A 27460-nucleotide genomic window follows, 5' to 3' on the forward strand; every position below is an offset into this window, starting at 1 on the left:
CTTTCGATCAACAGGTATTCCTCAATTATTTGCGGAAAAGCAATAATTCATTTTTTCCGAAATAGTGACTTTTTTTCCGGAAAAGTAAGATATTTTTGCGGAAACGTAAACTTTTTTCAGGAAACGTCATCTTTTTTTTCCGGAAAAGTAATGCCAATTTGCGGAAACGTAAAACGCCGACTTCGAAAGGAGGGTAGTATACTTGACCATATATTTCATGGTTCATCTACCAATCAATTACATTTGGCTTCACACTTAATGAAATCACCTGTGAAATTTGTAATGTATTGATCCGTTAACAAACTAATTAATTACCTTAAACAGAAGAAGTAACAGTATTCCACAGTTGAACATCCTGAAATACACAAATTTATAGATGTATTCTTAGCTCATGCATAACATTTGAAGTTAATAAACAAAACTAAGTTCACTTGTATTTTTTTTCCTTCTGATGAGTTGAGCCTTTTTCAACTTATTTTGATAGTTCGCTATTATGTTGTACTGCTATACCGCTGTCCCAGGTTAGGGGAAGCGTAGGGATCCTGCTAACACTGTTTAACCCCGCCCCAAACTGTATGTATGTGTCTGTCCGAAGTCAGGTGCCTGTAATTCAGTGGCTGTCGTTTGTTTAAATGTTTTTCGTTCATTTATTGTACATAAACTAGGCCGTTAGTTTTCTCGTTTGAATTGTTTAACATTTTCATTATTGGGACAATTATAGCTGACTATGCTGTATGGGCTTTACTCATTGTTGAAAGGCCGTATGGTGACCTGTAGTTGTTAATTTCTGTGTCATGTTGGTCTCTTGTGGAGAGTTGTCTCATTGGCAATCATACCACATCTTTTTATAAGACCTCGTTCACACTTTAAAAAATATGGATGATTCCTGAGATCTGTTGATGAAAGATCGGTCTTAATTTGATAATGTTGCGTTCGCACAGTGCCGAGTATGGTTCCCGTTTGCGATCAGACAGCACTAAGACACGAAAAGTGAAAAAACTCGGATTACTATCCTTGATGATAGAATAACACATCATTCATATACGTTCGTAGCATATTCCTACAGATCGGGAGGTTCGGGAGAGACCAGCAAAGCATCCCGAAAGGTTAGGTGACGGCCCCGTTACATCGGGGAAACTCGGGCGATTTGGTCTAGTCGGATTACAATCGTGACTATCATGCTCGGCTATCATGTCTTCAGAGCTCCAGATAAGCTGCGTATTTTCGTGATAACGCAATACAAATAACAGAAAACCTAATGCAATTGCCCATTGCAGGGTTCAATAACCCAATTAATTCAAAGGAAAACCCAATTATATGCCAAAACCATGAGTTCTCAACCCCTTTGTTGGCTACCGTTTGCGTTATTTACCCTTATCTGTTTTCACTTGTTGCGTAAATCTATTTTGATTGTATTTACAATTGGAAATGTCCTTTCGTTCTAAAAAATAGTTCCCTGCTGAAATGGGTCCCTGTTGGAATTTTCCCTTGCTCAACGTGTTTTTGAAATCATTTCGATTTTCTCGGCGTTTATCCAATTAGCGTGTGTCATGTTGTCATATTTTTTCGAATTGCTCGAGACTTATCATAACATACATTGAATTAAAACGAAAGTGAATGTCCGATAAAAATATTGAATAGAAGCATGTTTTCAGCTTCTTTTGAATAACTGAGGGAAAGATATGATGATAACAACACTCAGCCAGTGTTTTTAGGAAGCGTCCGTCGAACCCATTGGCGTGTTTGCGTACCTTAACGAGAACATTGCTAATAAACACGAGACTTCGTCAAAAACTGAATCAGTTGCCGTTAGAAAGTGTGAAAGGCCAAATAAATTATGAAATGATATGTAATTGGAAACCAAAAGTTCTAACAAGTGAAACTGCGAGCTACTGCTCACTGATGATACCCCCGCCGCAAGTGGATAATATAAATAGTGTAAAAATATGCAAGTGTTCGGTAAACAGGAAGTTGTTATGTGATGAATCTGAAAACGCATCACACGGTATAGCTGACTTATATAAATCCTGAAACCAAATTTCAGAAATTCTTGTATTGTAGTTCCTGAGAAAAATGCGACGAAAAATATTCATGGGACGGACTGACTGACGGACGGACGGACAGGCAGAGGTAGAACAGTATACCCCCACATTCAAGTATAATAAGGGTTTATATACTATTTGTTTTCTTCGTTTTATGGTTAATGAGTGAATACACACACAGGCATTCCTCTCAGAATTTTTATATAAAGGTATATAAGAGAAAAATAGATCTGTGTGTATTTTGTCAGAGGCGAGTGCCTGGGAATACACATATCCGTTATTTACAGTTTACATAAGTTGTGAGGAAATACAAAACTGGCAGAAGGTTTGAAACGGCACACAAATTAAACCTACAATTGCTCGTCAGTGAATTAAGAAAATAAAATAGCTATAGCACATATTATTCAAAGAAAGAAACATATTTAAGGTTTATGTACCCTTCTGTAGCCATTTTTGTAAGAATTTTTCTAACCTCAATTGTATCAAAACTACAGATATAATAAATAATAGAGATAGGCCATTAAGTACATATTCCAAGGGGAAACTTGATGCAAAGCATTATTTTTTACTGTTTCATTGCATTTGATAGAAAAAGAGGACTTTGTGGCAAATAAATCCAGATTTTTATAGAAAATCCACAGCCTTTAATACAGAGATTTTTGTTATAAAATTTGAAACATAAATTACTCACTTGATTTTCTATGATGTGCTAGTGTTTATTTTTTACAAAAAGTTCTAAATAACCTGTAAATTCCAAAACACCTCGTCCTGAGTCACTAAAGTCGAGCGCACCCTAAAAGGTGTACTTGATTTTGGCCATATTTATATTTGTTTTAACTAATAATTACATTTATAAACTTGTTTTGAGGAAATCAATGCTAGCACTGCATGCAATAATCCTATATCTTTTAATCAACATATTGCCAAATATGAGAGTACAAGGATAAAGGCTGTGGATTTTCTATAAAAATCTGGATTTATTTTCCACAAAGTTCTCTTAAATGCAATAATGGAACAGTAAAAAATAATGCTTTGCATCAAGTTTCCCCTTGGAATATGTACAAAATGGCCTATCTCTATTATTCATTATATCTGTAGTTTTGATACAATTGAAGTTTGAAAAGTTCGTACAAAAATGGCTACAGAAGGGTACATAAACCTTAAAATGGAAAAACATCCGGGGTTGATATTGCCTAAATATTAAATAGTATGTTGATGAAAAAACCCAATACATTAAGGAGCTAGTTGGTGAAAAACCCAATTTGATATTAACTCGAGGGGTGAATTGGAATTGATAATGCAATTAAAAATCTGCATCACCCAATTACATAAGAAAATGGTGGGTTAAACCCCAATTTGTGAATTCTTATCTGGAGCTCTGTGTCTTGATCGATTCTGCTGTATCGGATCAAAATCGTGAAATCAGAAAATTATTCTGTGTTTTCTCAACGGTGTGCTATGGAACGGGTACGACCTGGAGAAATATAATTCAAGTAACCCAAATGGGATATAAAGTTACAGTGCAAAAAAGTTTTTTTTTATGATTCAATGGAAAATATTATTTTACTTTATTGAAAAGCACTTTACCGGTTTACGCTCATATGGGCCAATGGCTTAAAACATTATACATAATATTATTAAATACAAATTTGTGTTAAAAGGTGAACAATTTTGGTAAGCTCATTTTCTGAATACCTGACTGGAAGATTCTGTTTTTCATAAGGATCAATAACGCAATTTATTAAGCCGACTATACGGCCTAGAGTGTTCTCATTGTTGAAGTCTGTATATGGTTGCAAATGAATGCTTACATTCACGTCATTAAAACTTTGGACGATTGTTGTCTCAATGGCAATCATGCCACCTCTAGTTCTCCAAGAAAGTACATTTATTTTATTCATTTTCCGTTTAAGTCGACAATCATAAGTTGCACTATTAATCTAAACACATTGAATTTTCAAAAAAAAAATTACATTCTTTTGCTCTGTAAATGAATATTCCATTTGGTCTTTAATCCTTAACATGGGTTAATATAATGAGTGGTTGTTCTTAGCCTGTTTAATGAGTAATTAACCATCAAACTGTCAAAAAAGTTATATTTTCAAAGTTTCGAAAGATATATTTGAACCGGAAGATGACAATTGAAATTGCACATTAGCATAACAGCAGCCCCTCCCCCTAAAAAAAATAATAATGTATGATTCCATGCAACTTTTTGTAACTGTCACAAGTTACAAGACTGACGAAACCTGCAAGAAGTTCTAGAAGTTGACATTTTTTTTTAACTTTTACAACACTTTCATGCCATAATACGTGTTTACTTTTTTAAGTAAAAAGATTCAGCTAAATCATTTTCATTTCTAACAGTTTCAAAAAAATCTTCAGTTGAAGTATTTACTCATTTAGAGAATTGACCGACATTTGAAATGTTGATACCAAACATTTTTTTTAAATTGCATATATCCAGTTTGTTTTCACTTTAATCAATTATGGCATATAATTGTTCAAAATTATTTCTATTTTCGTATTAGAGATGTTACTTACATAAAATGATACTTCATTCAGATAAGCAACCGACAATCTAAGATGGTAGCCTCTGGCTCAGAATGGTATAACTGGATTGGCTCACAAATGTCTTTTCGCGGGAATTTCCCAATTTAATTGCGTAGTATTCAAGCAGACCACATGCAGCACGTGGCATCACACTGTTTACTTCCGCCGAAATGGGTTTGTAAAACTTTCAACCAATTTTATTGTTATCGTATTGTTATTATAATGTTCTATTCTAGTTTTATTATATGTGCAACCTATTTCAAAATATGTTTCATTTTAACTTACAATATATTTAATTTGTATGAATCATAAAGTCATTTACAGATTTTAGGTAATCTCGACTCGAGGTGTATGACCCCCGACAGTTTAAAAAAAGTCGTAAACACATGCCATAATTATATATACCTTTCAGAAACATCATTCACAGCAACCTATTGTATTGTTTCATTGCATGTTATGAAAAAAGGATATTTTGTGTCGATAACAATTTTAGAGATAACCCAGACTTTATTACATGGGTTTTCATTATAGCTCTCCAGGTGTAGATCCAGTCATTTTAAAAAGGGGGCTCCCAACCCAGAGGAAAGGGGGGTTCCAACTATATGCTCCCATTCAAATGCATTGGTCGTCAAAAAAGGGGGGTGCTAACCCCGGACCCCCCCCCCCCCCCCACACACACACACAAACACACACCACACCCTTTTCCCTGGATCCGCCACTGCTTTTTGACTAAATTATTGATAACTTGATTGTTGGTCATCATGATATGCCTGCGTTTATTATTGAACAGAAATTCATAAACTATCTTTAAAATCACAAACACTTAATTCATAGTGTTTAGTCATTAAAGTCGAGCACACCCTGATAGGTGTACTTTAAGGTTCTTGTGGACCCTATGGCTAAAATGGCCGTATTTTCACCTCAAAATTTTCTCTGAGTACAGGCAAACATGTGCATCTGGAAAAGTTTTAAGGCATAGCATAAATAGAATTCAAATCCATTGTATGATTTAGAAAATTCATAACTTAACTAGATTTTGTCGTACCCTTTTTTTCGTCTCTGCAGAAGATGATAAAATTAACAAACAGTTGAGTTTAACTTGATATGGCCACTCAGGTACACACACAATTTAAATAACCAATTATTGTCAAGTATCTATTGTCCATGGGTCTAATGTCGATGTCAATCAAAAATACTCACATTAATTTTTACCTGTGGGGAAGTTCTGAAACCTGTTTCCTACGGAAGCCGATAAAGGCCATTCAAAAAAATAAAATTATGTCGTAATTACGACATGGCATGTCGTAATTTCGACATAACATGTCGTTATTACGACATCGCTATGTCGTAATTTCGACATAAAATGTCGTTATAACGACATCGCTATGTCATAATTTCGACATATATGTCGTAATTTCTACATAACATGTCGTTACAACGACATCACTATGTCGTAATTTCGACATATCATGTCGTTTTAACGACATCGCTATATATAAAAGAATATGTTTAATGATTGCCAAGAGACTAAATGACACAGAAATTAACAACTATAGGTCATCACAATGCCCCTAATAATTAGAAAAGCCCTCACATTATGCTATAAAAGAGGGAGGAAAGATACCAGAGATAGAGACCCCGAAATGCTGTTATTAATTAATTTTTAGCTCCCTTGGTAATACTCCAAATTTCACATTTAATGTATTTCATTGTAAGATAGTTTACACGCAGCTTAATGAGTATACATTTGTTAATTGCATAGCTTCTGCTATTTGAATTTATTGGTAAGAGATATTTAATTATATTGTAAAGTTTAATATTTGCAGCGTCGCAAAATCTTTGGCTACCTTCTTTGGATACCTTCAGTGAGAAACTTATATATTATATAGAACCCCTCTAAGGTTAATGAAATACCCGCTGGGGACGGGAAAGTATAACCAGACAAGGAATTAAATTACTAGGTGAAAAAGAATTAAGATGTGGAAGTATCAATCCTACCAAAGCAAGCCAAGCTTTCCGTCTCCCTAAATATAAGCGCAAACTACATGGTTTCTTGTAATAAGGGTCAAGTGAAGTATTGATTGCTCTATTTCTACTTTCAAACGTTGGGCACGGTGTTCCTACAACCCCTAGGATTTAAAACAGAATCTTCAAAATGCTAAAAAAAACACGGACCAATATTAAAACAAATGTAATGTATGTTTTGAATTATGTTTTTACAGCTCTTGATCATATACTAAGTAATCTAGTATGTTTGAGGATTGAAATAAGAAAGCTATGTGAAAAAAAAACGGATATCCAACGTTACATTTATGAAAAACTGTTTTAACCTTTATGTATAGTGATCCTATTTCTTATTCTCTGATCTTCTTGATTCTTGGCAGGAACAACGACATGTGTCGGTTCTTTTTGGCGTTTAAGCCGTTATTTTGCCAAATTTCATTTGACTAGGTGGCTGCATATTAAGCTGGAATAAGAAAAATGTCCAACGACGTTTTTCGTTAACTCAACGGCTGAAAGTGAATTTTATAAGTAGATATAGCAGATTGATTGATTGTTGGTTGCTTTAAGCCGGATATAGCAGAACATGAATAAAAAGAGCAAGACAATAATGAAAAAACGTCGAAAATCCTAAAGACGCTAATTTCCGACGTTACATGTGCTAAAGATTCAATTAAATGTTCATGATAATTAAAACAAATCGTGTTATGAATTTCGGAAAAAGAGGTTGATGATTACTGACGAAAAAAAGAATAGTGCATGTTGCTAAAGTATCCGCCCGGGGACATACTAGGTTCGACACGGGTTAAATTTTGCATTTTTTATTAATGGTTTATAGCTTTTAACGATTTATTTAAAAGAATTGAGAATGGGGAAAAAATCCCATAACATGAACTTCGTCCAACTTTTGCAAAGACAAATTGGAGACACCAAGACAGTTCTCTAAATGTAAAATGCAAATTTAAATTTATGTTACGGAAGTACTCCGAAATAGATCATTTAAAGTCGTCACTTCAGTAAGGTGCAACCACCAATAACAAAAGCAATATCAAAAGACTTAATACTAGTTCACGGAATGTTTTACTTCTCGATTTGTCCTGCTATTCATGTTATAACTGTCGTGATGAGAGTAATTCCTGTACTAGCAAAGCCGGAACTTTTCGTCAATATAAACTTGTGCATGAAATGGAGGTAATTGAAAGACGAATCGAATCTCAAACAGCGACGAAAACCGTTTCATCGAATTAATACAAAAAAAACTGGAATTATATTTGCCGTTTTCGCGGACGATCCAGGAGTAGATTACTATATTTTATAATGTATATCAGAACACTATAGATGACTTGGGGAAATAATTCTCAAGCCAAGGTTCAAGTAATTAAAGGGATGTATTTCGACAACATATGTGCCAGGGAAAATACAATTCTATTCAAATTTAACCAGAGTGTCAGATATATTTGTATTGGGGTTGAATAAAGATATAGAAATTTTACAATGACAGATGATATGCAGTTTGAAAGTTAAAATTCCGATGATAAAAAAAATATGGAAAACCGTTTACAAGTACTTCCGTCTCATCTTTGCTTCCTACATTACTTGCGACAGTACTGCATTTTTAGTTGAAATAACTTAAAAGGGTAAACATTATTAAATCGATTTCCACAACTCCTGGTAATGATAAAATGACATCACAAAACGAACGGAACTAGTATAAAAAACCGAATAAACTAATTTAAAAGGAGAATGCTTGGTTTTGCAATATCAGTCCTCATATAATTCCGCATATTTTTCTGCCAACAAACAGAAGTTTATATCAACCTTGTCCGGCTGTACAGCTTTTATGTTAAATCTGTATTCTTACTCTTCCACGGCCGTTAACTTAGATGGAATCTATAATAAATACTAGTTTAAGGTCATAAGTATTACAGAAGATAACTATTGATTTAGCGACGATACAATTCCAGTTCATTCACGGCCTTTAACTTATCAGAATTGTTGGTATCTATAAAATATATAAGATTCTCACTGAAGGTATCCAAAGAAGGTAACCAAAGATTTTGCGACGATGCAAATATTAAACTTTACAATATAAATAAAAATCTTTAACCAATGAATTCAAATAGCAAAAGCTATGCAGTTAACAAATACATATATAATATTATTATAAGCTTCATGTAAATTATTAAGCAATGAAAAACATGACATTTGGAGTTTTACCAAGGGAGCTAAAAATTAATTAATAACACTGTCTGCCACACAGCATTTCGGGGACTCTTCCTCTGGTATTTTTCCTCGCTCTTTTATAGCTGACTATGCGGGGGCTTTTCTTATTATTGGGGGCACTATAATGACCTATAGCTGTTAATTTTTGTGTCATTTAGTCTCTTGGCAATCATAATACATATTCTTTTATATACAGCGATGTCGTTATTACGACATAGCTATGTCGTAAAAACGACACATATGTCGGAATTACGACATACCGATGTCGTTTTAACGACATGTCATGTCGAAATTACGACATAGCGATGTCGTTATAACGACATGTTATGTCGAAATTACGACATGCTTTGCCGTAATTACGACATAATATTTTTTTTTTGAATGACCCTTATCGGCTTCCGTAGTTTCCCGACTTAGTTTATTTTGGCACCTTCTGGAGGAATGAAAAAAAGTACACGGCAAAATCCTGGTAAGTTTTATTTTTCTAAAAGATAAAACATACTTTAGGTTCCACTAAGGTCAAAATATAGGACACTTCATAAACATCTAAACTTTGCCTGTATTTTTCACCCTATAATGAATAAAGTCATAAACTATGAGAATAGTCCAGCAGCTAAGTCCAATATTTTGGGACAATTGATCACTTTATGGTAAAAGCATGAAACTTTGCACAGTGTTAGTTATGATGCTTATAAACATTTTTGGATATGGAGCCATCAAAAAAAAATCCACAATGGCCGCCAATTTCAAAATGGCCTCCAACAGTCATGAAGCAGAGTCCAAAAATAGAGTTTAAGTTAAATTTTGAAAATAAAAGCACAAAACTTTGCATATTGGGGAAATAATTCTCAAGCCAAGGTTCAAGTAATTAAAGGGATGTATTTCGACAACATATGTGCCAGGGAAAATACAATTCTATTCAAATTTAACCAGAGTGTCAGATATATTTGTATTGGGGTTGAATAAAGATATAGAAATTTTACAATGACAGATGATATGCAGTTTGAAAGTTAAAATTCCGATGATAAAAAAAATATGGAAAACCGTTTACAAGTACTTCCGTCTCATCTTTGCTTCCTACATTACTTGCGACAGTACTGCATTTTTAGTTGAAATAACTTAAAAGGGTAAACATTATTAAATCGATTTCCACAACTCCTGGTAATGATAAAATGACATCACAAAACGAACGGAACTAGTATAAAAAACCGAATAAACTAATTTAAAAGGAGAATGCTTGGTTTTGCAATATCAGTCCTCATATAATTCCGCATATTTTTCTGCCAACAAACAGAAGTTTATATCAACCTTGTCCGGCTGTACAGCTTTTATGTTAAATCTGTATTCTTACTCTTCCACGGCCGTTAACTTAGATGGAATCTATAATAAATACTAGTTTAAGGTCATAAGTATTACAGAAGATAACTATTGATTTAGCGACGATACAATTCCAGTTCATTCACGGCCTTTAACTTATCAGAATTGTTGGTATCTATAAAATATATAAGATTCTCACTGAAGGTATCCAAAGAAGGTAACCAAAGATTTTGCGACGATGCAAATATTAAACTTTACAATATAAATAAAAATCTTTAACCAATGAATTCAAATAGCAAAAGCTATGCAGTTAACAAATACATATATAATATTATTATAAGCTTCATGTAAATTATTAAGCAATGAAAAACATGACATTTGGAGTTTTACCAAGGGAGCTAAAAATTAATTAATAACACTGTCTGCCACACAGCATTTCGGGGACTCTTCCTCTGGTATTTTTCCTCGCTCTTTTATAGCTGACTATGCGGGGGCTTTTCTTATTATTGGGGGCACTATAATGACCTATAGCTGTTAATTTTTGAGTCATTTAGTCTCTTGGCAATCATAATACATATTCTTTTATATACAGCGATGTCGTTATTACGACATAGCTATGTCGTAAAAACGACACATATGTCGGAATTACGACATACCGATGTCGTTTTAACGACATGTCATGTCGAAATTACGACATAGCGATGTCGTTATAACGACATGTTATGTCGAAATTACGACATGCTTTGCCGTAATTACGACATAATATATTTTTTTTGAATGACCCTTATCGGCTTCCGTAGTTTCCCGACTTAGTTTATTTTGGCACCTTCTGGAGGAATGAAAAAAAGTGCACGGCAAAATCCTGGTAAGTTTTATTTTTCTAAAAGATAAAACATACTTTAGGTTCCACTAAGGTCAAAATATAGGACACTTCATAAACATCTAAACTTTGCCTGTATTTTTCACCCTATAATGAATAAAGTCATAAACTATGAGAATAGTCCAGCAGCTAAGTCCAATATTTTGGGACAATTGATCACTTTATGGTAAAAGCATGAAACTTTGCACAGTGTTAGTTATGATGCTTATAAACATTTTTGGATATGGAGCCATCAAAAAAAAATCCACAATGGCCGCCAATTTCAAAATGGCCTCCAACAGTCATGAAGCAGAGTCCAAAAATAGAGTTTAAGTTAAATTTTGAAAATAAAAGCACAAAACTTTGCATATTGCTACTTATGATGATTATTAATCTTTTCTTAATATGGATCAATAAAAAAAAAAAAAAAAATGGCCGCCAATTTCAAAATGGCCACCAACAGTCATGAGGCAGAGTCCAAAAATATGGTATAATTTATCATTGAAAATAAAAACACAACACTTTGCATATTGCTAGTTATGGTGCTTATTAATCTTTAATGAATATGGAACAATCAAAATAATTCCATAATGGCCGACAAATTCAAAATGGCCGCCAACAGTCATGAGGCAGAGTCCAAAAAAAATGGTATAATTGATCATTTGAAAATAAAAGCAAAAAACTTTGCATATTGCTAGTTATGATGCTAATTAATCTTTTCTGAATATGGAACAATCAAAAATAATTGCTTAATGGCCGACAAATTCAAAATGGCCGTCAAAAGTCTTATTATCAGAAACTATATCGTGTATATCTAGAAAGCTATTAATAATCAACAAATATTTGTGCTTTGCAAAATTTTCAGGATTTCAGGTCGTCAAATATTAAATTACATACTTTTTGTTTGTCTTTTTAACTTTTTCGATTCAAGCGTCACTGATACGTCATTTGTAGACGAAACACGCGTCTGGCATACAGAAGTTATATACAAGGAATATATAAACTAATTTACGATCATATTTCTTACAACATGGCTACTGAAAAGACGTTCAGGGTATCAAGAGTAGAATATGACAAACCAACTAAGTTAAATAATATTGATTGGGCAAATTGCATCCTATGCAAAGAAATAATAGATGAAAAACGTATATGCCCATTTGATTCTAAACGTCTCAATGTTGGTACTGGTCATCAATCTTTAGCTGACAATATTTAGAAGTTTCATGAATTACGATTGATGCCTGAAGGCATTAATATGTGCATTGAAAACTTATATTTAGATGAGGGATCTGGAATAGCACAGTATTTCATTGACCAAAAGGCATGTTGGCACAAATCTTGCAACTTGAAACTGAACAGGACAAAGTTGGATAGAGCAGAAAAACCAACCTCACATGAGGGAATAGATGATAAAGCAACCAAACCTAAAAGACAACTAGACATAGCTTCTCCGTTCAGTGCACCAGTAGCCCGTCTATGTGCTTTTTCTGTAATGAAAATGGTCAAAAAGCCCTTCATGAGTCCTCAACGTTTGGACAGGATACACGTGTGAGAGAATGAGCAGTAAAATTAAATGACACGTTGTTACTTGCAAAGTTAAGTGCTGGTGATCTAATTGCAAAGAAAGCAAAGTACCACTCTAAATGTTTTGTTTCCTAATATAATCCGGCATCTCAAATTGAAATGAAAAATGATAAGGTCGAATCTAAGAAGGAAAGTCAAATCCCTGGTATTGCATTTTCAGATTGTCAGATCCATGTAAACTTTATACGGAAAGAATAACATGTCTAGGTGCAGATGTTTCATCTCGAGTTTATAGTACACGACTGTCTGTCTCCTACGACCGAGTGTTAGAAATTTCTACTTCCATGGCCAAGGATGCTTGTCGTCGTTATGTCAAAGAAGGTATTGTTTGCCCTACCAATCCACTACATAATGTATTTACTTCATCTGCTGTAGACAACATTGATCACAATTCAAGCAGTATCTCGTTAAAAGATTCATTTCATGGTACAGATATATCTTTATTCCAACATATTTCAGAGGATGTTCAAGGCGTTGTTCAAACATTTGACCAATCTGAACCTATGTTGAAATGCCAGTCAAAAAGAGTGTCTCTTTTACCAGAGAGTTATTCAAATCTTCCACCAGCTGTACTAATATTCATCGAACCAGATATCCCATTAGTTGAAGGAGAACTTTCAATTGATATGTCCTCATTCCCAGCTGCATCAAAAGGGGAATTCAAATGGCTGAACAGCTGTGGATAGGTTTTGGCACTGGAAAGAACTTTCTAAATATTTCAATTCATGGATTGTGCCTTGCTCTAGGACCATTGAAATTGAAAGTCTTTCTACTGTTCCATTCATTTACCGGTTGTGACACAGTCTCAGCTTTTTCTGGGAAAGGTACGACATCAGCTTGGGATACATGGTTCGTAAATGAGGAGTTGTCAGAAGCATTTCTGCAGGTTATTGAAAATCCAAATGTAGTGGAAATTTTAAAAGTGTTAATAGTAATAGAACGATATGTTGGGCTTTTGTATGATCGGTCTAGTACAGCTAATATGGTGAATGAGTTTAGAAAACAGTTATTCACGCAGAAGACAAGAACAATTGACAATATTCCTCCATCACGAGATGCACTTCTTCATTGAACATACGAAACGTGCAGCTTACCAAGGTAGTGTTATTTGGTGCAATTGTTTATTTGCAAATTCAAGTATGCCATCACCAGATTTATTTGGTTGGCAAAAACTTGATGGTACTTGGGTACCATTCTGGTCTGTGCTTGCTGAAGCTTCAATGTCATGCCAAGAGTTCATCCACTATGGATGCAAGAAAGGATGTATAGGAGCATGTAAATTCCTGAAAGTAGCATTAAAATGCACAGCATTATGCAACTGCTCACCGGACTGTGAAAGAGAAACTGATCGTGACTGTGCTTTCTTTTGATTTCCCTGCATTTGTGTTATATTTTAATTATAATTTTAATCTGTTGTTATGTTAAATAGTTACTTGTGAGTTTTTTTTTAATTTCTTATCTCATTTCTAAAAAAGAAATACTCTTTGCACTGATTCAATACTGCATATGTTAGGTTTTTTTCATTTCAGGAAAATTGTGAAATTTTCTAAGGTCATTACCTGTAACTGTGAAAAATAAGAATTCTTCGAAGACGCCATTTTGAACTGTATCGGCCATTTTTATTTCATAGCTTATGTCACCTGTTACATTAAATAATAATATGTTTGTATATACGTGCTTGTATTGAAATAAATTATCCATTATTGTTTAATCATTTGTATACCATATTCAAAAACAAACGTCAAATTTGTACATGTTAAACGGCGCCATTTTGAATATTGCCGCCATTTTGAAAATATTATTTATGCACCCAGGCATTGATGATACATTGCAGGCCTTTGTCGATAGCAAATGATCAGTTTCGCGTATTTTGTAACTTTCTATCACACAATGATGGTGTATACATACGAATACTGTCAAATTTAGACATTTTGACGCGCCATTTTGAATTTGGACGCCATTTTGATGATTTCTGTATTATAAGGTTTAAAAAAAAAAATAATTGACATATCTTAATTGTATTTCCTTAAGTTTGTGACATCTTCTGAACACATTAAAATTGGAAGACTTCATCAAGTGAATTATGTTATACTAATGTTGGCCATCTTGAATTTGGCGGCCATATTGGTTTTTTTTTTCGTGGCTCCATATCTGAATTTTGTATATACCCCTTAATCTTTCATTCTGCCAAGTTTCATGCTTTTACCATAAAGTGATCAATTATTCTGATATCCGCTGGACTAGAACATATGTTCATTTAAACATACTTAACATATACACACTGTGTAAGTTGTAAATAAAATTGAAATTGATATGTTGTTGCCAAACCGGTTCTTGGGGTGAACACTAAATTTTCAAAAAAAATTGGAGGCCTGCAAGACGACTTAATTTGTTTAGAAATGGTATGGACGAATACTGTTATATCTAATACAGGGCAAGCTCATGTTGATTTTTTATAAAATTAATTGATTTTCGAGTTTCAGTTAATTTCATGTATCTAAGTGAACGAATATCGAAGGGACAATACAGAAATTGGACAAATATGCCATTAAAACATATGTATGTGACAAATCAACATGAGCTTGCCCTGCATTACATGTAACAGTATTCGTCTATACCAATTTTAGGCAAATAAAGTCGTCTCTCGCAGGCCTACAGATTTTTTTTGAAAATATGGTGTTCACCCCAAGAACCGGTTTGGCAACAACATAACAATTTCAAGTTTATTTACAATTAACACAGTGTGTATATGTTAAGTATGTTTAAATGAACATATGTTCTCATCGTTTATGACTTTATTCATTATAGGTTGACAAATACAGACATATGAAGTGTCCTATATTTTGACTTTAGTGGAACCTTAAAATTCATTTATCTAGGGCATGCTATGCCTGATTTTTTTTACTGATGCGCAGGTTTGGGTGTACTCAGAGTAAATTTTGAGGTGAAAATATGACCATTTTAGCCATAGGATCCACATGAACCTTAAAAGTGTTTTATTACCTACTATCTATATTTATGAAGTTAGACTTTTCTTCATTTAATTATTGCACGCATTGCATGTTGTATACTTCACTTCGATTGTGTATTCATTGTTTTTGTTTTGCATTGTAACATCAAATTGATATATAACCCTTTACAGATTTAGAACAGTACATTCTGAATAATGTTTTTTTCCAAGACTGTAGCCTTTTAAAAAAAAGATATTTGTATAACCCTGATAATTAACTTGAGGTGGTTCAACAATACCTATTTTAGTCTTTTCACTTTTTGAAGAAATTTCAACAGGTTGTGGACAACCTTTCAAAGGAGAAAAATTTCCGAAATAAGCAAGTAAATGATTGATATTCATCTAGTGTTTTTAAGGTGGTACCTAACACTACAGGGCCCATATTCATCAACATTTTTAAAAAGTTTCAATTTTCACTGCTAACTTACTATGTTATATATTCAATATCTAAAATAATGAGATCAACATGGTTCTGTAGGACTATAAGGAAACACGATTCCATTTTCAAAAAAATACGCAACATAAGAAAAAAAAGACTCAAATAAAAAAAATGTTTTTAGCGCTATCAAAGTTTTCCCATTTGACCGGATTTCCCAACCTATGCAAACCAATAGCAGAAACTAATTAAAATCTAGTATGCCTATTACAAACAATTTTGTTTACAGCGATTTAAGATACAATCAATATATTTTTTTTATCAAATTATTCATTTATTAAAACAATGTCTGAGTTTCTTGGTCATTACTAAACGCATTGTCGATAGTTGATTTCAATAAAATGATTTTTTACTCTTTAGGTTAAAGTTCACATGTGAGTTAACTAGTACGACTTTCATTCTTTGTGATATAGAAATAAATCAAGAAGTCGAGCAGACCGTTTAATGAATAGCCCGTTACATACGATATTTGAGTCATTGGCTAATCATTTTTAACAGGTTGGCGACAAACCCTGTTTATAGTGTTTATACATGTATGACATGTGTAGAAGGATAAAAGATCAATAGAGAGATATATTTGTTTCGACTTTTTTTAACGCAAAACATGCTAAATGTACCTACTTATGGCAGTAACCTGATGAAATGAAATATGAATTTTGAAGTTTTTATTTTAGTATTCATAAGAAGATGTGGTATGAGTGCAAATGAAACACTCTTTTTCCAATTAGTGTTTGGTTCAAACGAAGTTGTCTGGTTTTAATTAACAGATATAAAAGGGATATTAATAATACTAGACATTATTAGTATAAGAGAAAAGTTGAACATGTTCAAATGAATGGCTGAAAATATTTCTGACTGTTTACACTTAAACCCTTGCAATTTGTTTCAAATATTGAGCTGTATTTTTGTTTTATAATATCATTTTATATTCAAAATACGTTAAGAAATTCTACAATCAATGTATTGAAATGAAAAAAAAATCTAGTATCACCTAACAGTTTGAATCTGGTTTGGATGCATGGAAGGTTCATGTCAATTATTACCAATGTTAATTCAACTGATCGGGCGGAGCTTCCGTTTTAATTTGCATAAGGACAGTCTATTTAAAGATGTGTGTGATAAGGATGATTACCGTTATAATCATAACTGATTTCAAATCACCTATCATTGTCATCAAAGGAATTTACAAAACAATGACTGGACACTTCATTGATGAGTTTATCCTAAAAAACCTGTATATAGATGGACTGGTTTATTGTGAGCGAATCGGTTAAACTCCGCCCAGTCAAGTGAAATAAATCGAGTAAATAATACTTCAATGGATAAAATAAGTAACGTAAAGATTTTCCAATTACTTCAATGGTATAAAATAGGTAACGTAAAGATTTTCCAATTAGTTCCAGGTAGTCAGTATATCAATGAACATTTCTTATTTTGTAGATCTGAGATTGGTTACAGTCCTGTTGTATGCCTTGGTCCAGGTATGTGAAGTATTGTCAGTCAGGAACCCATTCGGCAATTCTCGGTAGAATCCGCTACTATCCTTCTATCGTTAGATGAGGGTACGGAATCGGCCGAGTTCAGACGAATGTCAGGAACCTTGTCACAGTCGGGATTCTACCTCGTCAAAATTATCTCCCCATTACGCCAGTTCATTTTTTCAATCGTAAAATGGAAATCATTGTAGGGATGACGCGCTGCCAATTTCACTCTTGAAATCCGATAAATTTATCCTCATATCACCATTACGATCCTTATATGCCAGTTGTATTTTGAAACACAAATTGTATCTACTAGCTAATGCGCATGATGGCCAGCAGTTAATGTACTTGTCTGCATTTAGTCAACTTAAAACTATTGTCTGATCGGTTGTCAGGAGGAATTTTCGAAAAATTCATTAACATTTAAAACAAATCTAATTAAATATTTAGTGGTAGAGCAGAGTAAAAAAAATAGTGGTTGAAGACTATATACATAACTCTAAAATCACAAACAAAAAATAAAGTTTTTTCGAAGATATGCATTTTCAAGATCCAACTGAAAAGTCTGTCGTCAAGTACTTTTAGTAAAAATTCTCTATCCGAACACACCTACTCTGGGTTTTTTTATTCATTAGAAATTGATTTCACTTGACCTATATAGATAATGAATGTAGGAAAAACCCGTCATTTTTTGCTGTATACTAATCAAATTTAAAAAAAAAGCACTATTTACGTCATGAAAATTGGAACATATAATCTTCTTAATACGAAATCAAACCAAATGTCATTTTAAAAAAGAAGGGTCCATGAATTTGTTTTCAAGTTGAATCAGTTTGAATGATAAAAATCAGTCAAAAACTATCATCGTCACCGTTTGACGTCGCGAAAATAATAATTTACGTTAGCAACGGCATTACCTCCCCTGTAACTGTATCGTATGCCCAGAATTATGTAAATAAAGATAAATTGAGAACTTTCGCAAAAGGTGTTTTTATGATAAAATACTTCATTTATATCAAAAGACTTATGTCCTTGGCACTATTTGCGAGTATGGTCTTGTGAAACGATGATAGTCCGTCGGAAGGGGATGATAAATGGCTGACCCGTGTTATAAAGAGAGAGCCATATCTCTTGCTAGTAAAGGACACCCTTGTAGATTTCAAAACAAGGCTGGCTACCCGCAAAGTGGAAAGGGATTGATATAAGATGAAATAACCTGTTTCCCAATCTAATAAAATAAAAATGTGTAAATTACAAAGTTATGTTATAGGATGATTTTAAAGATTTAATTTCGTTACTACAATCCCGTCCCCATTTTCAGAATGCGACCTTCGCTCTTAGGCTTATTACCGGGATTGTACTAACATGAGCAACACGACGAGTTCCACATGTTGTGCAGGATCTGGTTCTCTACCGGAACACCTGAGATTACTACCAGTTTTTGGTAAGGTTCGTGTTGCTCAGTCTATAGTTTTCTATGGTGGGTGTTGTGTACTTTTGTTCGTCTGGCCCGTCTATTTCTTTTTAAGTTGGGGCCTCGGTGATAGAGTGGTCTAAGTAGTTACTACTGTAATCACTAGCCAGTCAATACTGAGGTTGTGAGTTCGAACCCCGCTCGTGGTGGTGCACTCGACTCAGTTTTCCGATCGAAGGTTGGTGTTTTTCTCCGGGCCCTACGGCTTTCTCCATCAATAAAAACTGGCTGCTACGAAATAGCCTAAATGCGGTGCCTAAAAGTGGCATTAAAACACCAAAATCAAAAAATCAAATCTTTACAAGTCATGTCCTTGTCAGTTTATTATCGACTTTAATTTTTATTGTCCCACTGGTACCTCTCGCTTCTCTTTTATGATATTGTGAAATAATTTTCGAGTTCAAAGGGCCAAAATAGAGAGCTTGCGTTATACCTACCTTTAATAGTGTGAAGCTAGCCGTTACACTATAATATTTTGTCGATATAGATTCTGCGAGTGCTATCACACATGTATATTAGTTATCTTTAATTTAGATTGATTATTTAAGAAATGTCTGTAAAAAAAAATGTCTGTCTATAATGAAATAACACCAAAAGTGTGGTTCTCAAAGAATTACCCGCTGAATTATGTTAATGAGCTAATAGACAAAAAAACACGTTGAGCCAATCAGACGATGTGTTACATTAAAAAAATACTAAATGAAATATATGCAAATGTTTTTCATTGTAGGTATGCCACTCCGCATCCGAACCTACATTCGAAAGTAAGTATCCTGATTTCGTCGTACTTAAATTGAAATGTTATTAACAACATTCCAATAATTTATCCATTCAGATATGACGACTCTCACACATTGTGGCTATACCCGTAGTAAAATATGAATACGAATAACATGATTCTCAATAAATCAGATTCCTTTTTATAAACACACCTATTGTGGTTACGTCGATTCTTTCCAGGACATCTGCATTTAAAAAAAATGTCCATCACAAATGGAAGACTGTTAAGATTTAATTTAGTTGATAAGCACGTCATTATTTGTCCGTCTGTTTTAATTTCCCCACCATGTCGAATGTGAATACGATTTTGATACAATTGTTAAAGCAATCGTCTGCTAAGAGAACGATGAGGGGGTGGGGGATGTCGATCCTAAATGAACTATTCTAATATTCCAATTTGATGATGAACTGTTCTGAACAAAAACTATAACAAAACAACTCAATGAGGTCATGTAAGCTCTGTAACTCGATAGATATCTGATCCTGGAACAGGAAACTGTTATTATCATTGCTATTTAATGTTAACTGTTCAGTATTTGGCATTTAGTTAGTATATATAAAATTGAGCTGCGATGGATATAAATCGACCTTATGCAAATCAATACAATGCATCTTTTTACCTATTCGGTTTTGAACAAAAGTTCAACAGAAAGTCTACAGGGCTTTGTGCTATAGTGGAATTATTTATCGAATGCTACAAACAGACCAAACTTCATCTTTTAGTTTATTGTATTTCGTATATTAATGTTCCAAAATTAACCACAGTTTTTTTACATTTACATATCTACGTACTCTTGCATACGGTCGATTTCTATCCGACGCAGCTCATATGTTGCAGGAAATTTGTGAAATCGGAATTGTAAAATCCATGGACTCATAACTTAGTAATTTAATAAAACCTCTAACAGGTTCAGTGATTTTGTATAATCCCTGAAATTTCAGCGACTCTTCTTTCAATGTAGAGATGCACAAACTATCGCAAACAACAGCAAACAACTGTCCAGATAGCAAGACTTCTTTTAGGCAAATCATTAAATTCATTTTAAATGTATTGTATATTGCATAGGTGGATCGAGGGGGCTGGAGGGTCCGGCCCTTAAATCGCATGTTGATAATGAAATTTATCGCTGAAGCATGACTGTAGTTGACCCCATCTTATCGTAGTTAATTCGACGGAATTAGCGGACAATCATTTGATATTCTGGGGGGTGGGGGGCAGGGGGCAAGAGGATTTTGAAAATAAATAACTCAGCCTTGATAATCACAAAAATAAATGGTTTGTTCGGTGGCAGTTTTAAAATAAATTACCTGACTTGCAATGTATTTAAAATAAATAACTCTGCAGGTCTAATCGTAAGTACGAGATGCCACTTGATTCTTCATAAATTCATCTTTTTTCCCAAAAAGAATCGGGAAACACTTCCCAAATCTTTTAATGATAAAAGTGTGAATATCATTTAAATGTTCTTGAAATGTCTGAAAATTGTCTTCTTTTAACTTAAGGTATATTTTCTCAGGAACACTTACCTCACATTTATTATCAAAACTTAACACTCATCTCAATATCAAATTGTGTTCAAAGCGAGTGCCTTGCAAGAAGCAAGTTCGGTTCTCCCTGATTTATTTTTTTGGTTCAATGTTTCTAAATTATTTGTCGATTGTTCATTGATTGCCCTTCTGCATTCTGTTAGTGTTGCATTCCTGTTGTAATTTTGTTACTTAACTTGATCATGAGTTTAAAAAAAAACAGCAGCCACAGACTTAACTGTGTAAATTAAATTTTGGGTTTATCATGCATATTAGTCTTTTGATGTTGTCCCTAGAAACTTGTTTTACACTGAATGTATACATTTTGCTTTGAGACCAAAATATTGTTCAAAAATTATTAAAACAGGACTTGCATTTTCAGATTAATAATGGGTCTGGGAAACACCCAGAAAGCATGATTTTGTATCATTTGTTCTATAGGTTCTTGGGCTTTCAATGACTCCAAAACCCTTCAAATTTTTTTTTTCGCATCGCTCCGTTCGGCTCTGCAGGGGAGGAGAATTAATTTTGATTATATGCTACAAATGAAATGTGTCCACAGATGTGAAAAGGTGTCCTCAAAAGAAAGGACTATACTTTATAAGAAAAAGTGTGTCCTTCAAAGAAAAGACAATATTTAACGAAAAAAAGTGTTTATACTCACCAAACATACAAAATGTATATATAGACATAGTCCCCCCTCCCTCCCTCTCCAAAAAAAAATCAGCGAAAATATTGTGATTATATTATATTTTTTTATTTACATAGTTGAAACAGATTGTACGTATGAAGATAACCTGGTAGAAGTGGTATACTATGGTGACGCTATGGCCGTATATGCTGTCAATAGCGAGGGTGAAGAATTTGAATTTGAAGAAGATTTGGGTGAAACTGTCTCATGGACATTGTATTTAAAACTAGAAAAAGACTTGGAAACTGATCCTATTTTTGATGTAAGTTATACAACGGTGTGAACCAGCTGAATTTAATTAAATTTGGTTAACTGGGCGAAAATAATTTGAAAACTTAAATTAAATTATATGATATTGTAAGGGGTAGGGGTTGGGTAAATAGGTATAGTCAATTTCCCGTGAATAAATTTCATAACAGTGCTACATTTGTATGTTTCTTGGGAAATTTAAAATGAATGGTTCTTTCAATAGCAATTTGAAAACAATTAACGGTTATTTATTTTTTATTGGTACGTGGATTTTTATGAAATTCTTTTCTTCAATAATAAGAAAACACCAGGTATGGAAGTGTACCAAATATTGGTCCAGGGAAGGAAAACTATTAAACAAATCAAATCAGATGGCGACCCTGAGGCTATGATACAATGTAGCTATATGACGTATGCGGATGATGTAGAGGGAGGTTCCGAATTGACAGAACAGTAAGTTGAAATACAGGGAGGTTCCAAATTGACAGATCAGTAAGTTGAAATAGAGTGAGGTGCCGAATTGACGGACCAGTAAGGTGAACAAAAGGAAGGTTCCGAATTGACGGATCAGTCAGTTGATGTAGAGGGAGGTTCCGAATAGACATATTATTTAGTTGAACTAGAGGGAGGTTCCGAATTGACAGATCAGTCAGTAGAAATAGGGGGAGGTTCCGAATTGACGGAATAGTCAGTAGAAATATAGGGAGGTTCCGAACTGAAAATCAGTAAGTTGAACTAGAGGGAGGTTCTGAATTGACGGATCAGTAAGTTGAAATAGAGGGAGGTGCCGAAATTGATGGGTCAGTAAGTTGAAATAGAAGGAGATTCCGAATTGACGGATCAGTAAGTTGAAATACAGGGAGGTTCCAAATTAACAGATCAGAAAGTTGAAATAGAGATAGTTTCCGAATTGACGGATCGGTAAGTTGTACTAGAGGGAGGTGCCGAATTGACGGATCAGTAACTTGAAATAAGGGAGATGCGGTCTTGACAGATCAGTTAGTTGAAATAGAGGGAGGTTCCGAATTGACGGATCAGTAAGTTGAAATAGAGGGAGGTTCCGAATCGACAGGTCAGCAAGTTTTCACCAAATTACATTATATAGATATCACAGTGTAGATACTATTCTGTACGCTTTCCGGAAGTAAGATTTTCGAAGCGATGATTTCCAACTGACTAACAGAACGGTTTTGCCTACGGTGACTTTTCTCACCATTTGTTTACTCCTATATCTATAAATTGCTTTGAACAGCTTCAAGGTATGTATAGCATCATAAATATGAGTAACTGTAACAAAAACATGCATTTAATTTAGATTATGAAATATACGTGTGCATCACACCAACTTGATAGAAAAAAGTGAAATCGATGGACAATTTTGCCCTCGTAGTACAAAGCAAATAATCTTTTAATTGTAAATATTTGCATCAGTTTACAGTTAAATATATATTTACTGTTTCAATATTCTTTTCGTAATTAAGTAGAATATTCGTATTTTCCCTAAAAAATATGTTTTCCTTGAGGATCCCAAAATATATTACTGTACGATCAGTCTAGAACTGACTGTATTCTAGAAGCGATTCCAGATTTTTTTACTGTATGACCAGTCGTGTTTTAAAAAAAACCCGGCAATTTGAAGGTATATACCTGTTTATAAGATATTATGAACTGTCCAGGGAACTATAACGTATACTTATTTTCATCAGACAATACAAATATATTTCTGATGATTTTTGTTGACGGCAAAATAATTGTATTTTGTTCCGTCAGTCTTATTTAAAATCAAATGCCTAAAAAGCAATACATGATTCTCTTCTGGACTTTGTAATAGTGTTTCGTTGCAGTTATCTGTTTAGCTATTACATTTTTAAATGCTATTTACACCGTCCGCCGTTGAGGGGAGTAATTCATGTGATATAATTTGGGTAAGTTTACAGAAATGATTACATGTATCAATAACGAATGAATTTAAAATGAAATGGATTTTATCAGCTTACTTAAAACGTGTTCTGGGTTAATCCATATATGTCATTGTACTGATTGCATTTCATAATTGCGTGGCAACTTGTGAAAATAATAATACTTAGCTTATACAATTTTACCCTTTTTAACAGGATTTTCCACAGAAAAATCGGTTGGTATGTTGAAGGTGCGACCATTAAAACGGTTAAACCCGCTGTACTAAAAAAAATTAAATTGGGACTTGGATTGAGAGTTGTCTCATACCACATCTTCTTATTTATATTATTTTGGTGATATTAGAATGCTGCCAAACATTGTCCATGCCCTTTACTCATTAACTGTTTAACCCGAAAGCTTTTACTGTGCTTATCCAGTGACCTTTGGGGTATCACATAAGCAAAGACTTAAACAGTTTACAAAATTGCAGTTAGGTTTCTACTCCAACTAACTGATCAACTGGTTAAATAATTTAGCAGATTGCTCAAGTGAAATGTTGTTAGTAAGAAGTGGGTGCTGTAAAATAAAAAGTAATACTTTTAATACCATCCAGAACCAGTTAGTTGGTACCTTTGACAATCATTTTTAACAAAAATAATATCTTACTATAGTATGAGTCACTGAATAAGAAGGTATAATTTTGACATGGACACTTCCATCATAAATAAATATCATCAATGAATAGTTCAAAACATTGTTTTGTAGGTGTATATTTTATAGCTTTGTCTTCTAAGAGAAAGTTATTGTGCAATTGTGATCCTTTAATGCCAGCAGATCAGTAATTTGTATAGAAAATATTATTCGAATCACAATTGCACAATAACTTTCTCTTAGAAGACAAAGCTATAAAATATACACCTACAAAACAATGTTTTGAACTATTCATTGATGATATTTATTTATGATGGAAGTGTCCATGTCAAAATTATACCTTTTTATTCAGTGACTCATACTATAGTAAGATATTATTTTTGTTAGAAATGATTGACCAAGGTATCAACTATTAAACTGGATGTTGATGGTAAGTATTACTTTTTATTTTACAGCACTCACTTATTCTAACAACATTTCACTTGAGCAATCTGCTAAAATATTTTACCAGTTGATCAGTTAGTTGGAGTAGAAACCTAACTGCAATTTGGTAAACTGTTTTAGTCTTTGCTTATGTGATACCACAAAGGTCACTGGATAAGCACTGTAAAAAATTTTGTTTGTCGTTACTGATGCCAAAATAGAGGTCAAGTTGATAGTGACGATTTTACTCTTTCTGATCATGAGGTATGCTTCTTGAAAGATTTAAAAATGGTGTTTCCAGTCGTGTCCATGCGTTAACTCGTGAATCGTTCAATCTTACAATTTTTTAAACTTGAATATGTTGTTACTGATGATAACACGGAGGTCAAGTATGATATTGATGATTTTCACATTCACCGTTCAAGATGGATCATCATGGTTCTTAAAAGATTGAATAATGCAAGATATAAATAAATTTAAAAAAATCTGGATTGCTGTCTTCTGAAAGGCTCTTATTTTTAATTTTCCTTGGAAGTCGGCTATGTTTTTTATCATCATTTTTCATTTACATCTTCCCCGTTATAGAAATATTCAGGCTAAAAGTTGGTATAAGTCGACACTGAGGAAAACTTTGGGATGGTGGTGAACGGGAGGCACATCATTAATATCTAGTCCACTGACTTTGTTATTTGAAAATTGTTTATGAAATGTACATGTTAAATTCAAATCAATATACATTATATGCATTCAAGTAAACGAAAGATATACTTCTTTTTCAGGATAATCCAAGTTTTCATGATTCGGAAGAATTAAAGTTGAAAGTTGCAACACGTTTTTCTCCGTATATTGCAAATGTAAAAAAAAAACCTTCAAACCGATACCTGCTGAAATTAATGAAGCTCGCTTGTCATGTTTTCAAAATTTGGTAACGCGCGTTATTCAGTGTGCACCATATTTTTTATGTTATTTCTTCATAGACAGAAAAATATTACAGTCATTCCTTAAATAGTTTTTGGGGACATAAACTTGTTAATGATAAAGCTATATGAAAAGTCAAGAGAGAACATTTTCCGGCAAAAATTTCAACGGATAATATATCGAAAACAAGCACGGTGACCTATATATATTGTATTTGCTCTTTGGATTACTATATTAATCCCCTATCAAATAAACTAGTGTTTTTAAAAGTTAATTACTTTGAAACTGAGAAGCGAACTCCCGTAAGAAGGACAATACAATCATAATTCCACAATGTGAATCACTCACAGTTAATGTATGTAATATTTCTTCGGAACTGTTGTCACCTGTTAAGAAGCAATGTGGAACAGAAGTACAATTGAGTATCAAAGAGACAGCTCTACATCCAAAACAAATTGAAGGGACTGTGATCAATTATAGGCTCCGGTACGGCCTCGAATGTGTGTAAATACAAGCATTTTTATAAATAAATCTGTGTGTTTGTACAATTTTAAGTATCACGGAGGACATTTCTCTAAACTTATATATACAACAAACCTTCTTCTTATTTTAGCAACATTTAAACATCCTTATACTTAATGTAGTCAGTCGAGTACACCCTATCAAGCTAAAACATGATTCATTAGTTTTAGGATGTGAATTTATTGTAATAAATTTGTATTATTTAGATAATTGCCATCTTCTAATGTATCGTATATGATTTATGAAATCACTACTAGAATACAGTGAAATAAAGACTGATCATACAGTTTCAAAATATACAAGCGAGACTGATCGTACAGTGAGAAATTCAAACAAATGTAAATTTCTTATTTTTGGATTCAAAGATCTGGTTGAAACTTTTACCCCCACTTGAAATCTACTTCATTTAGTTAATTAAGTCTGGTTTATACATTAATTTGTACACCAAGAGGGTAAAAAGATTGTTTTTAGGTTCACCGACTGAATTTCCTTAGTGATGCACTTAAAAATCTCTTGATGAAGGCAAAGATATGGATAATGAATGTTCTGAATTTATTTCTAAACCATTTGAGAATATTGATGTCAGCTGATTTAATCATTAAGCAATGTTCAGATGATCAACTTACCGTTTAACTCAGTATATCCATCAAATTTAAATGTGATCCAAAAAGTTCTCGCTTCGAAAATCGCGACTTCCGGAAAGCGTACAGAATAGTCTTTACACTGTGGATATAAGAAGGTGTGGTATGAGTGCTAATTAGACAACTCTCCATCCGAGTCACAATTTGTAAAAAAAACCTTTATAGATAAAAGGACAGCC

The 27460-nt window shown here is 33.5% G+C and overlaps 2 protein-coding genes across 2 annotated transcripts in view; one reads left to right on the top strand and one right to left on the bottom strand.

Annotated features, from left to right (window-relative positions):
• The window catches only part of LOC134693600 (vitelline envelope sperm lysin receptor-like), a 32324-nt gene extending 27612 nt beyond the window's left edge, over positions 1–4712 (bottom strand). The window contains exons 1-2 of the mRNA XM_063554444.1: positions 4587–4712; positions 316–355 (exon numbers count right to left, since the gene is read on the bottom strand). Coding sequence (XP_063410514.1) covers positions 316–355; positions 4587–4603 — 57 coding nt within the window. The 5' untranslated portion in view covers positions 4604–4712. The remainder of the gene's footprint in view (positions 1–315; positions 356–4586) is intronic.
• The window catches only part of LOC134693599 (uncharacterized), a 31554-nt gene continuing 8775 nt past the window's right edge, over positions 4682–27460 (top strand). The window contains exons 1-5 of the mRNA XM_063554443.1: positions 4682–4769; positions 17466–17506; positions 19711–19744; positions 22056–22240; positions 22529–22680. Coding sequence (XP_063410513.1) covers positions 4766–4769; positions 17466–17506; positions 19711–19744; positions 22056–22240; positions 22529–22680 — 416 coding nt within the window. The 5' untranslated portion in view covers positions 4682–4765. The remainder of the gene's footprint in view (positions 4770–17465; positions 17507–19710; positions 19745–22055; positions 22241–22528; positions 22681–27460) is intronic.

Source organism: Mytilus trossulus, chromosome 12, assembly GCF_036588685.1.
Source record: "Mytilus trossulus isolate FHL-02 chromosome 12, PNRI_Mtr1.1.1.hap1, whole genome shotgun sequence".
NCBI lineage: Eukaryota > Metazoa > Mollusca > Bivalvia > Mytilida > Mytilidae > Mytilus > Mytilus trossulus.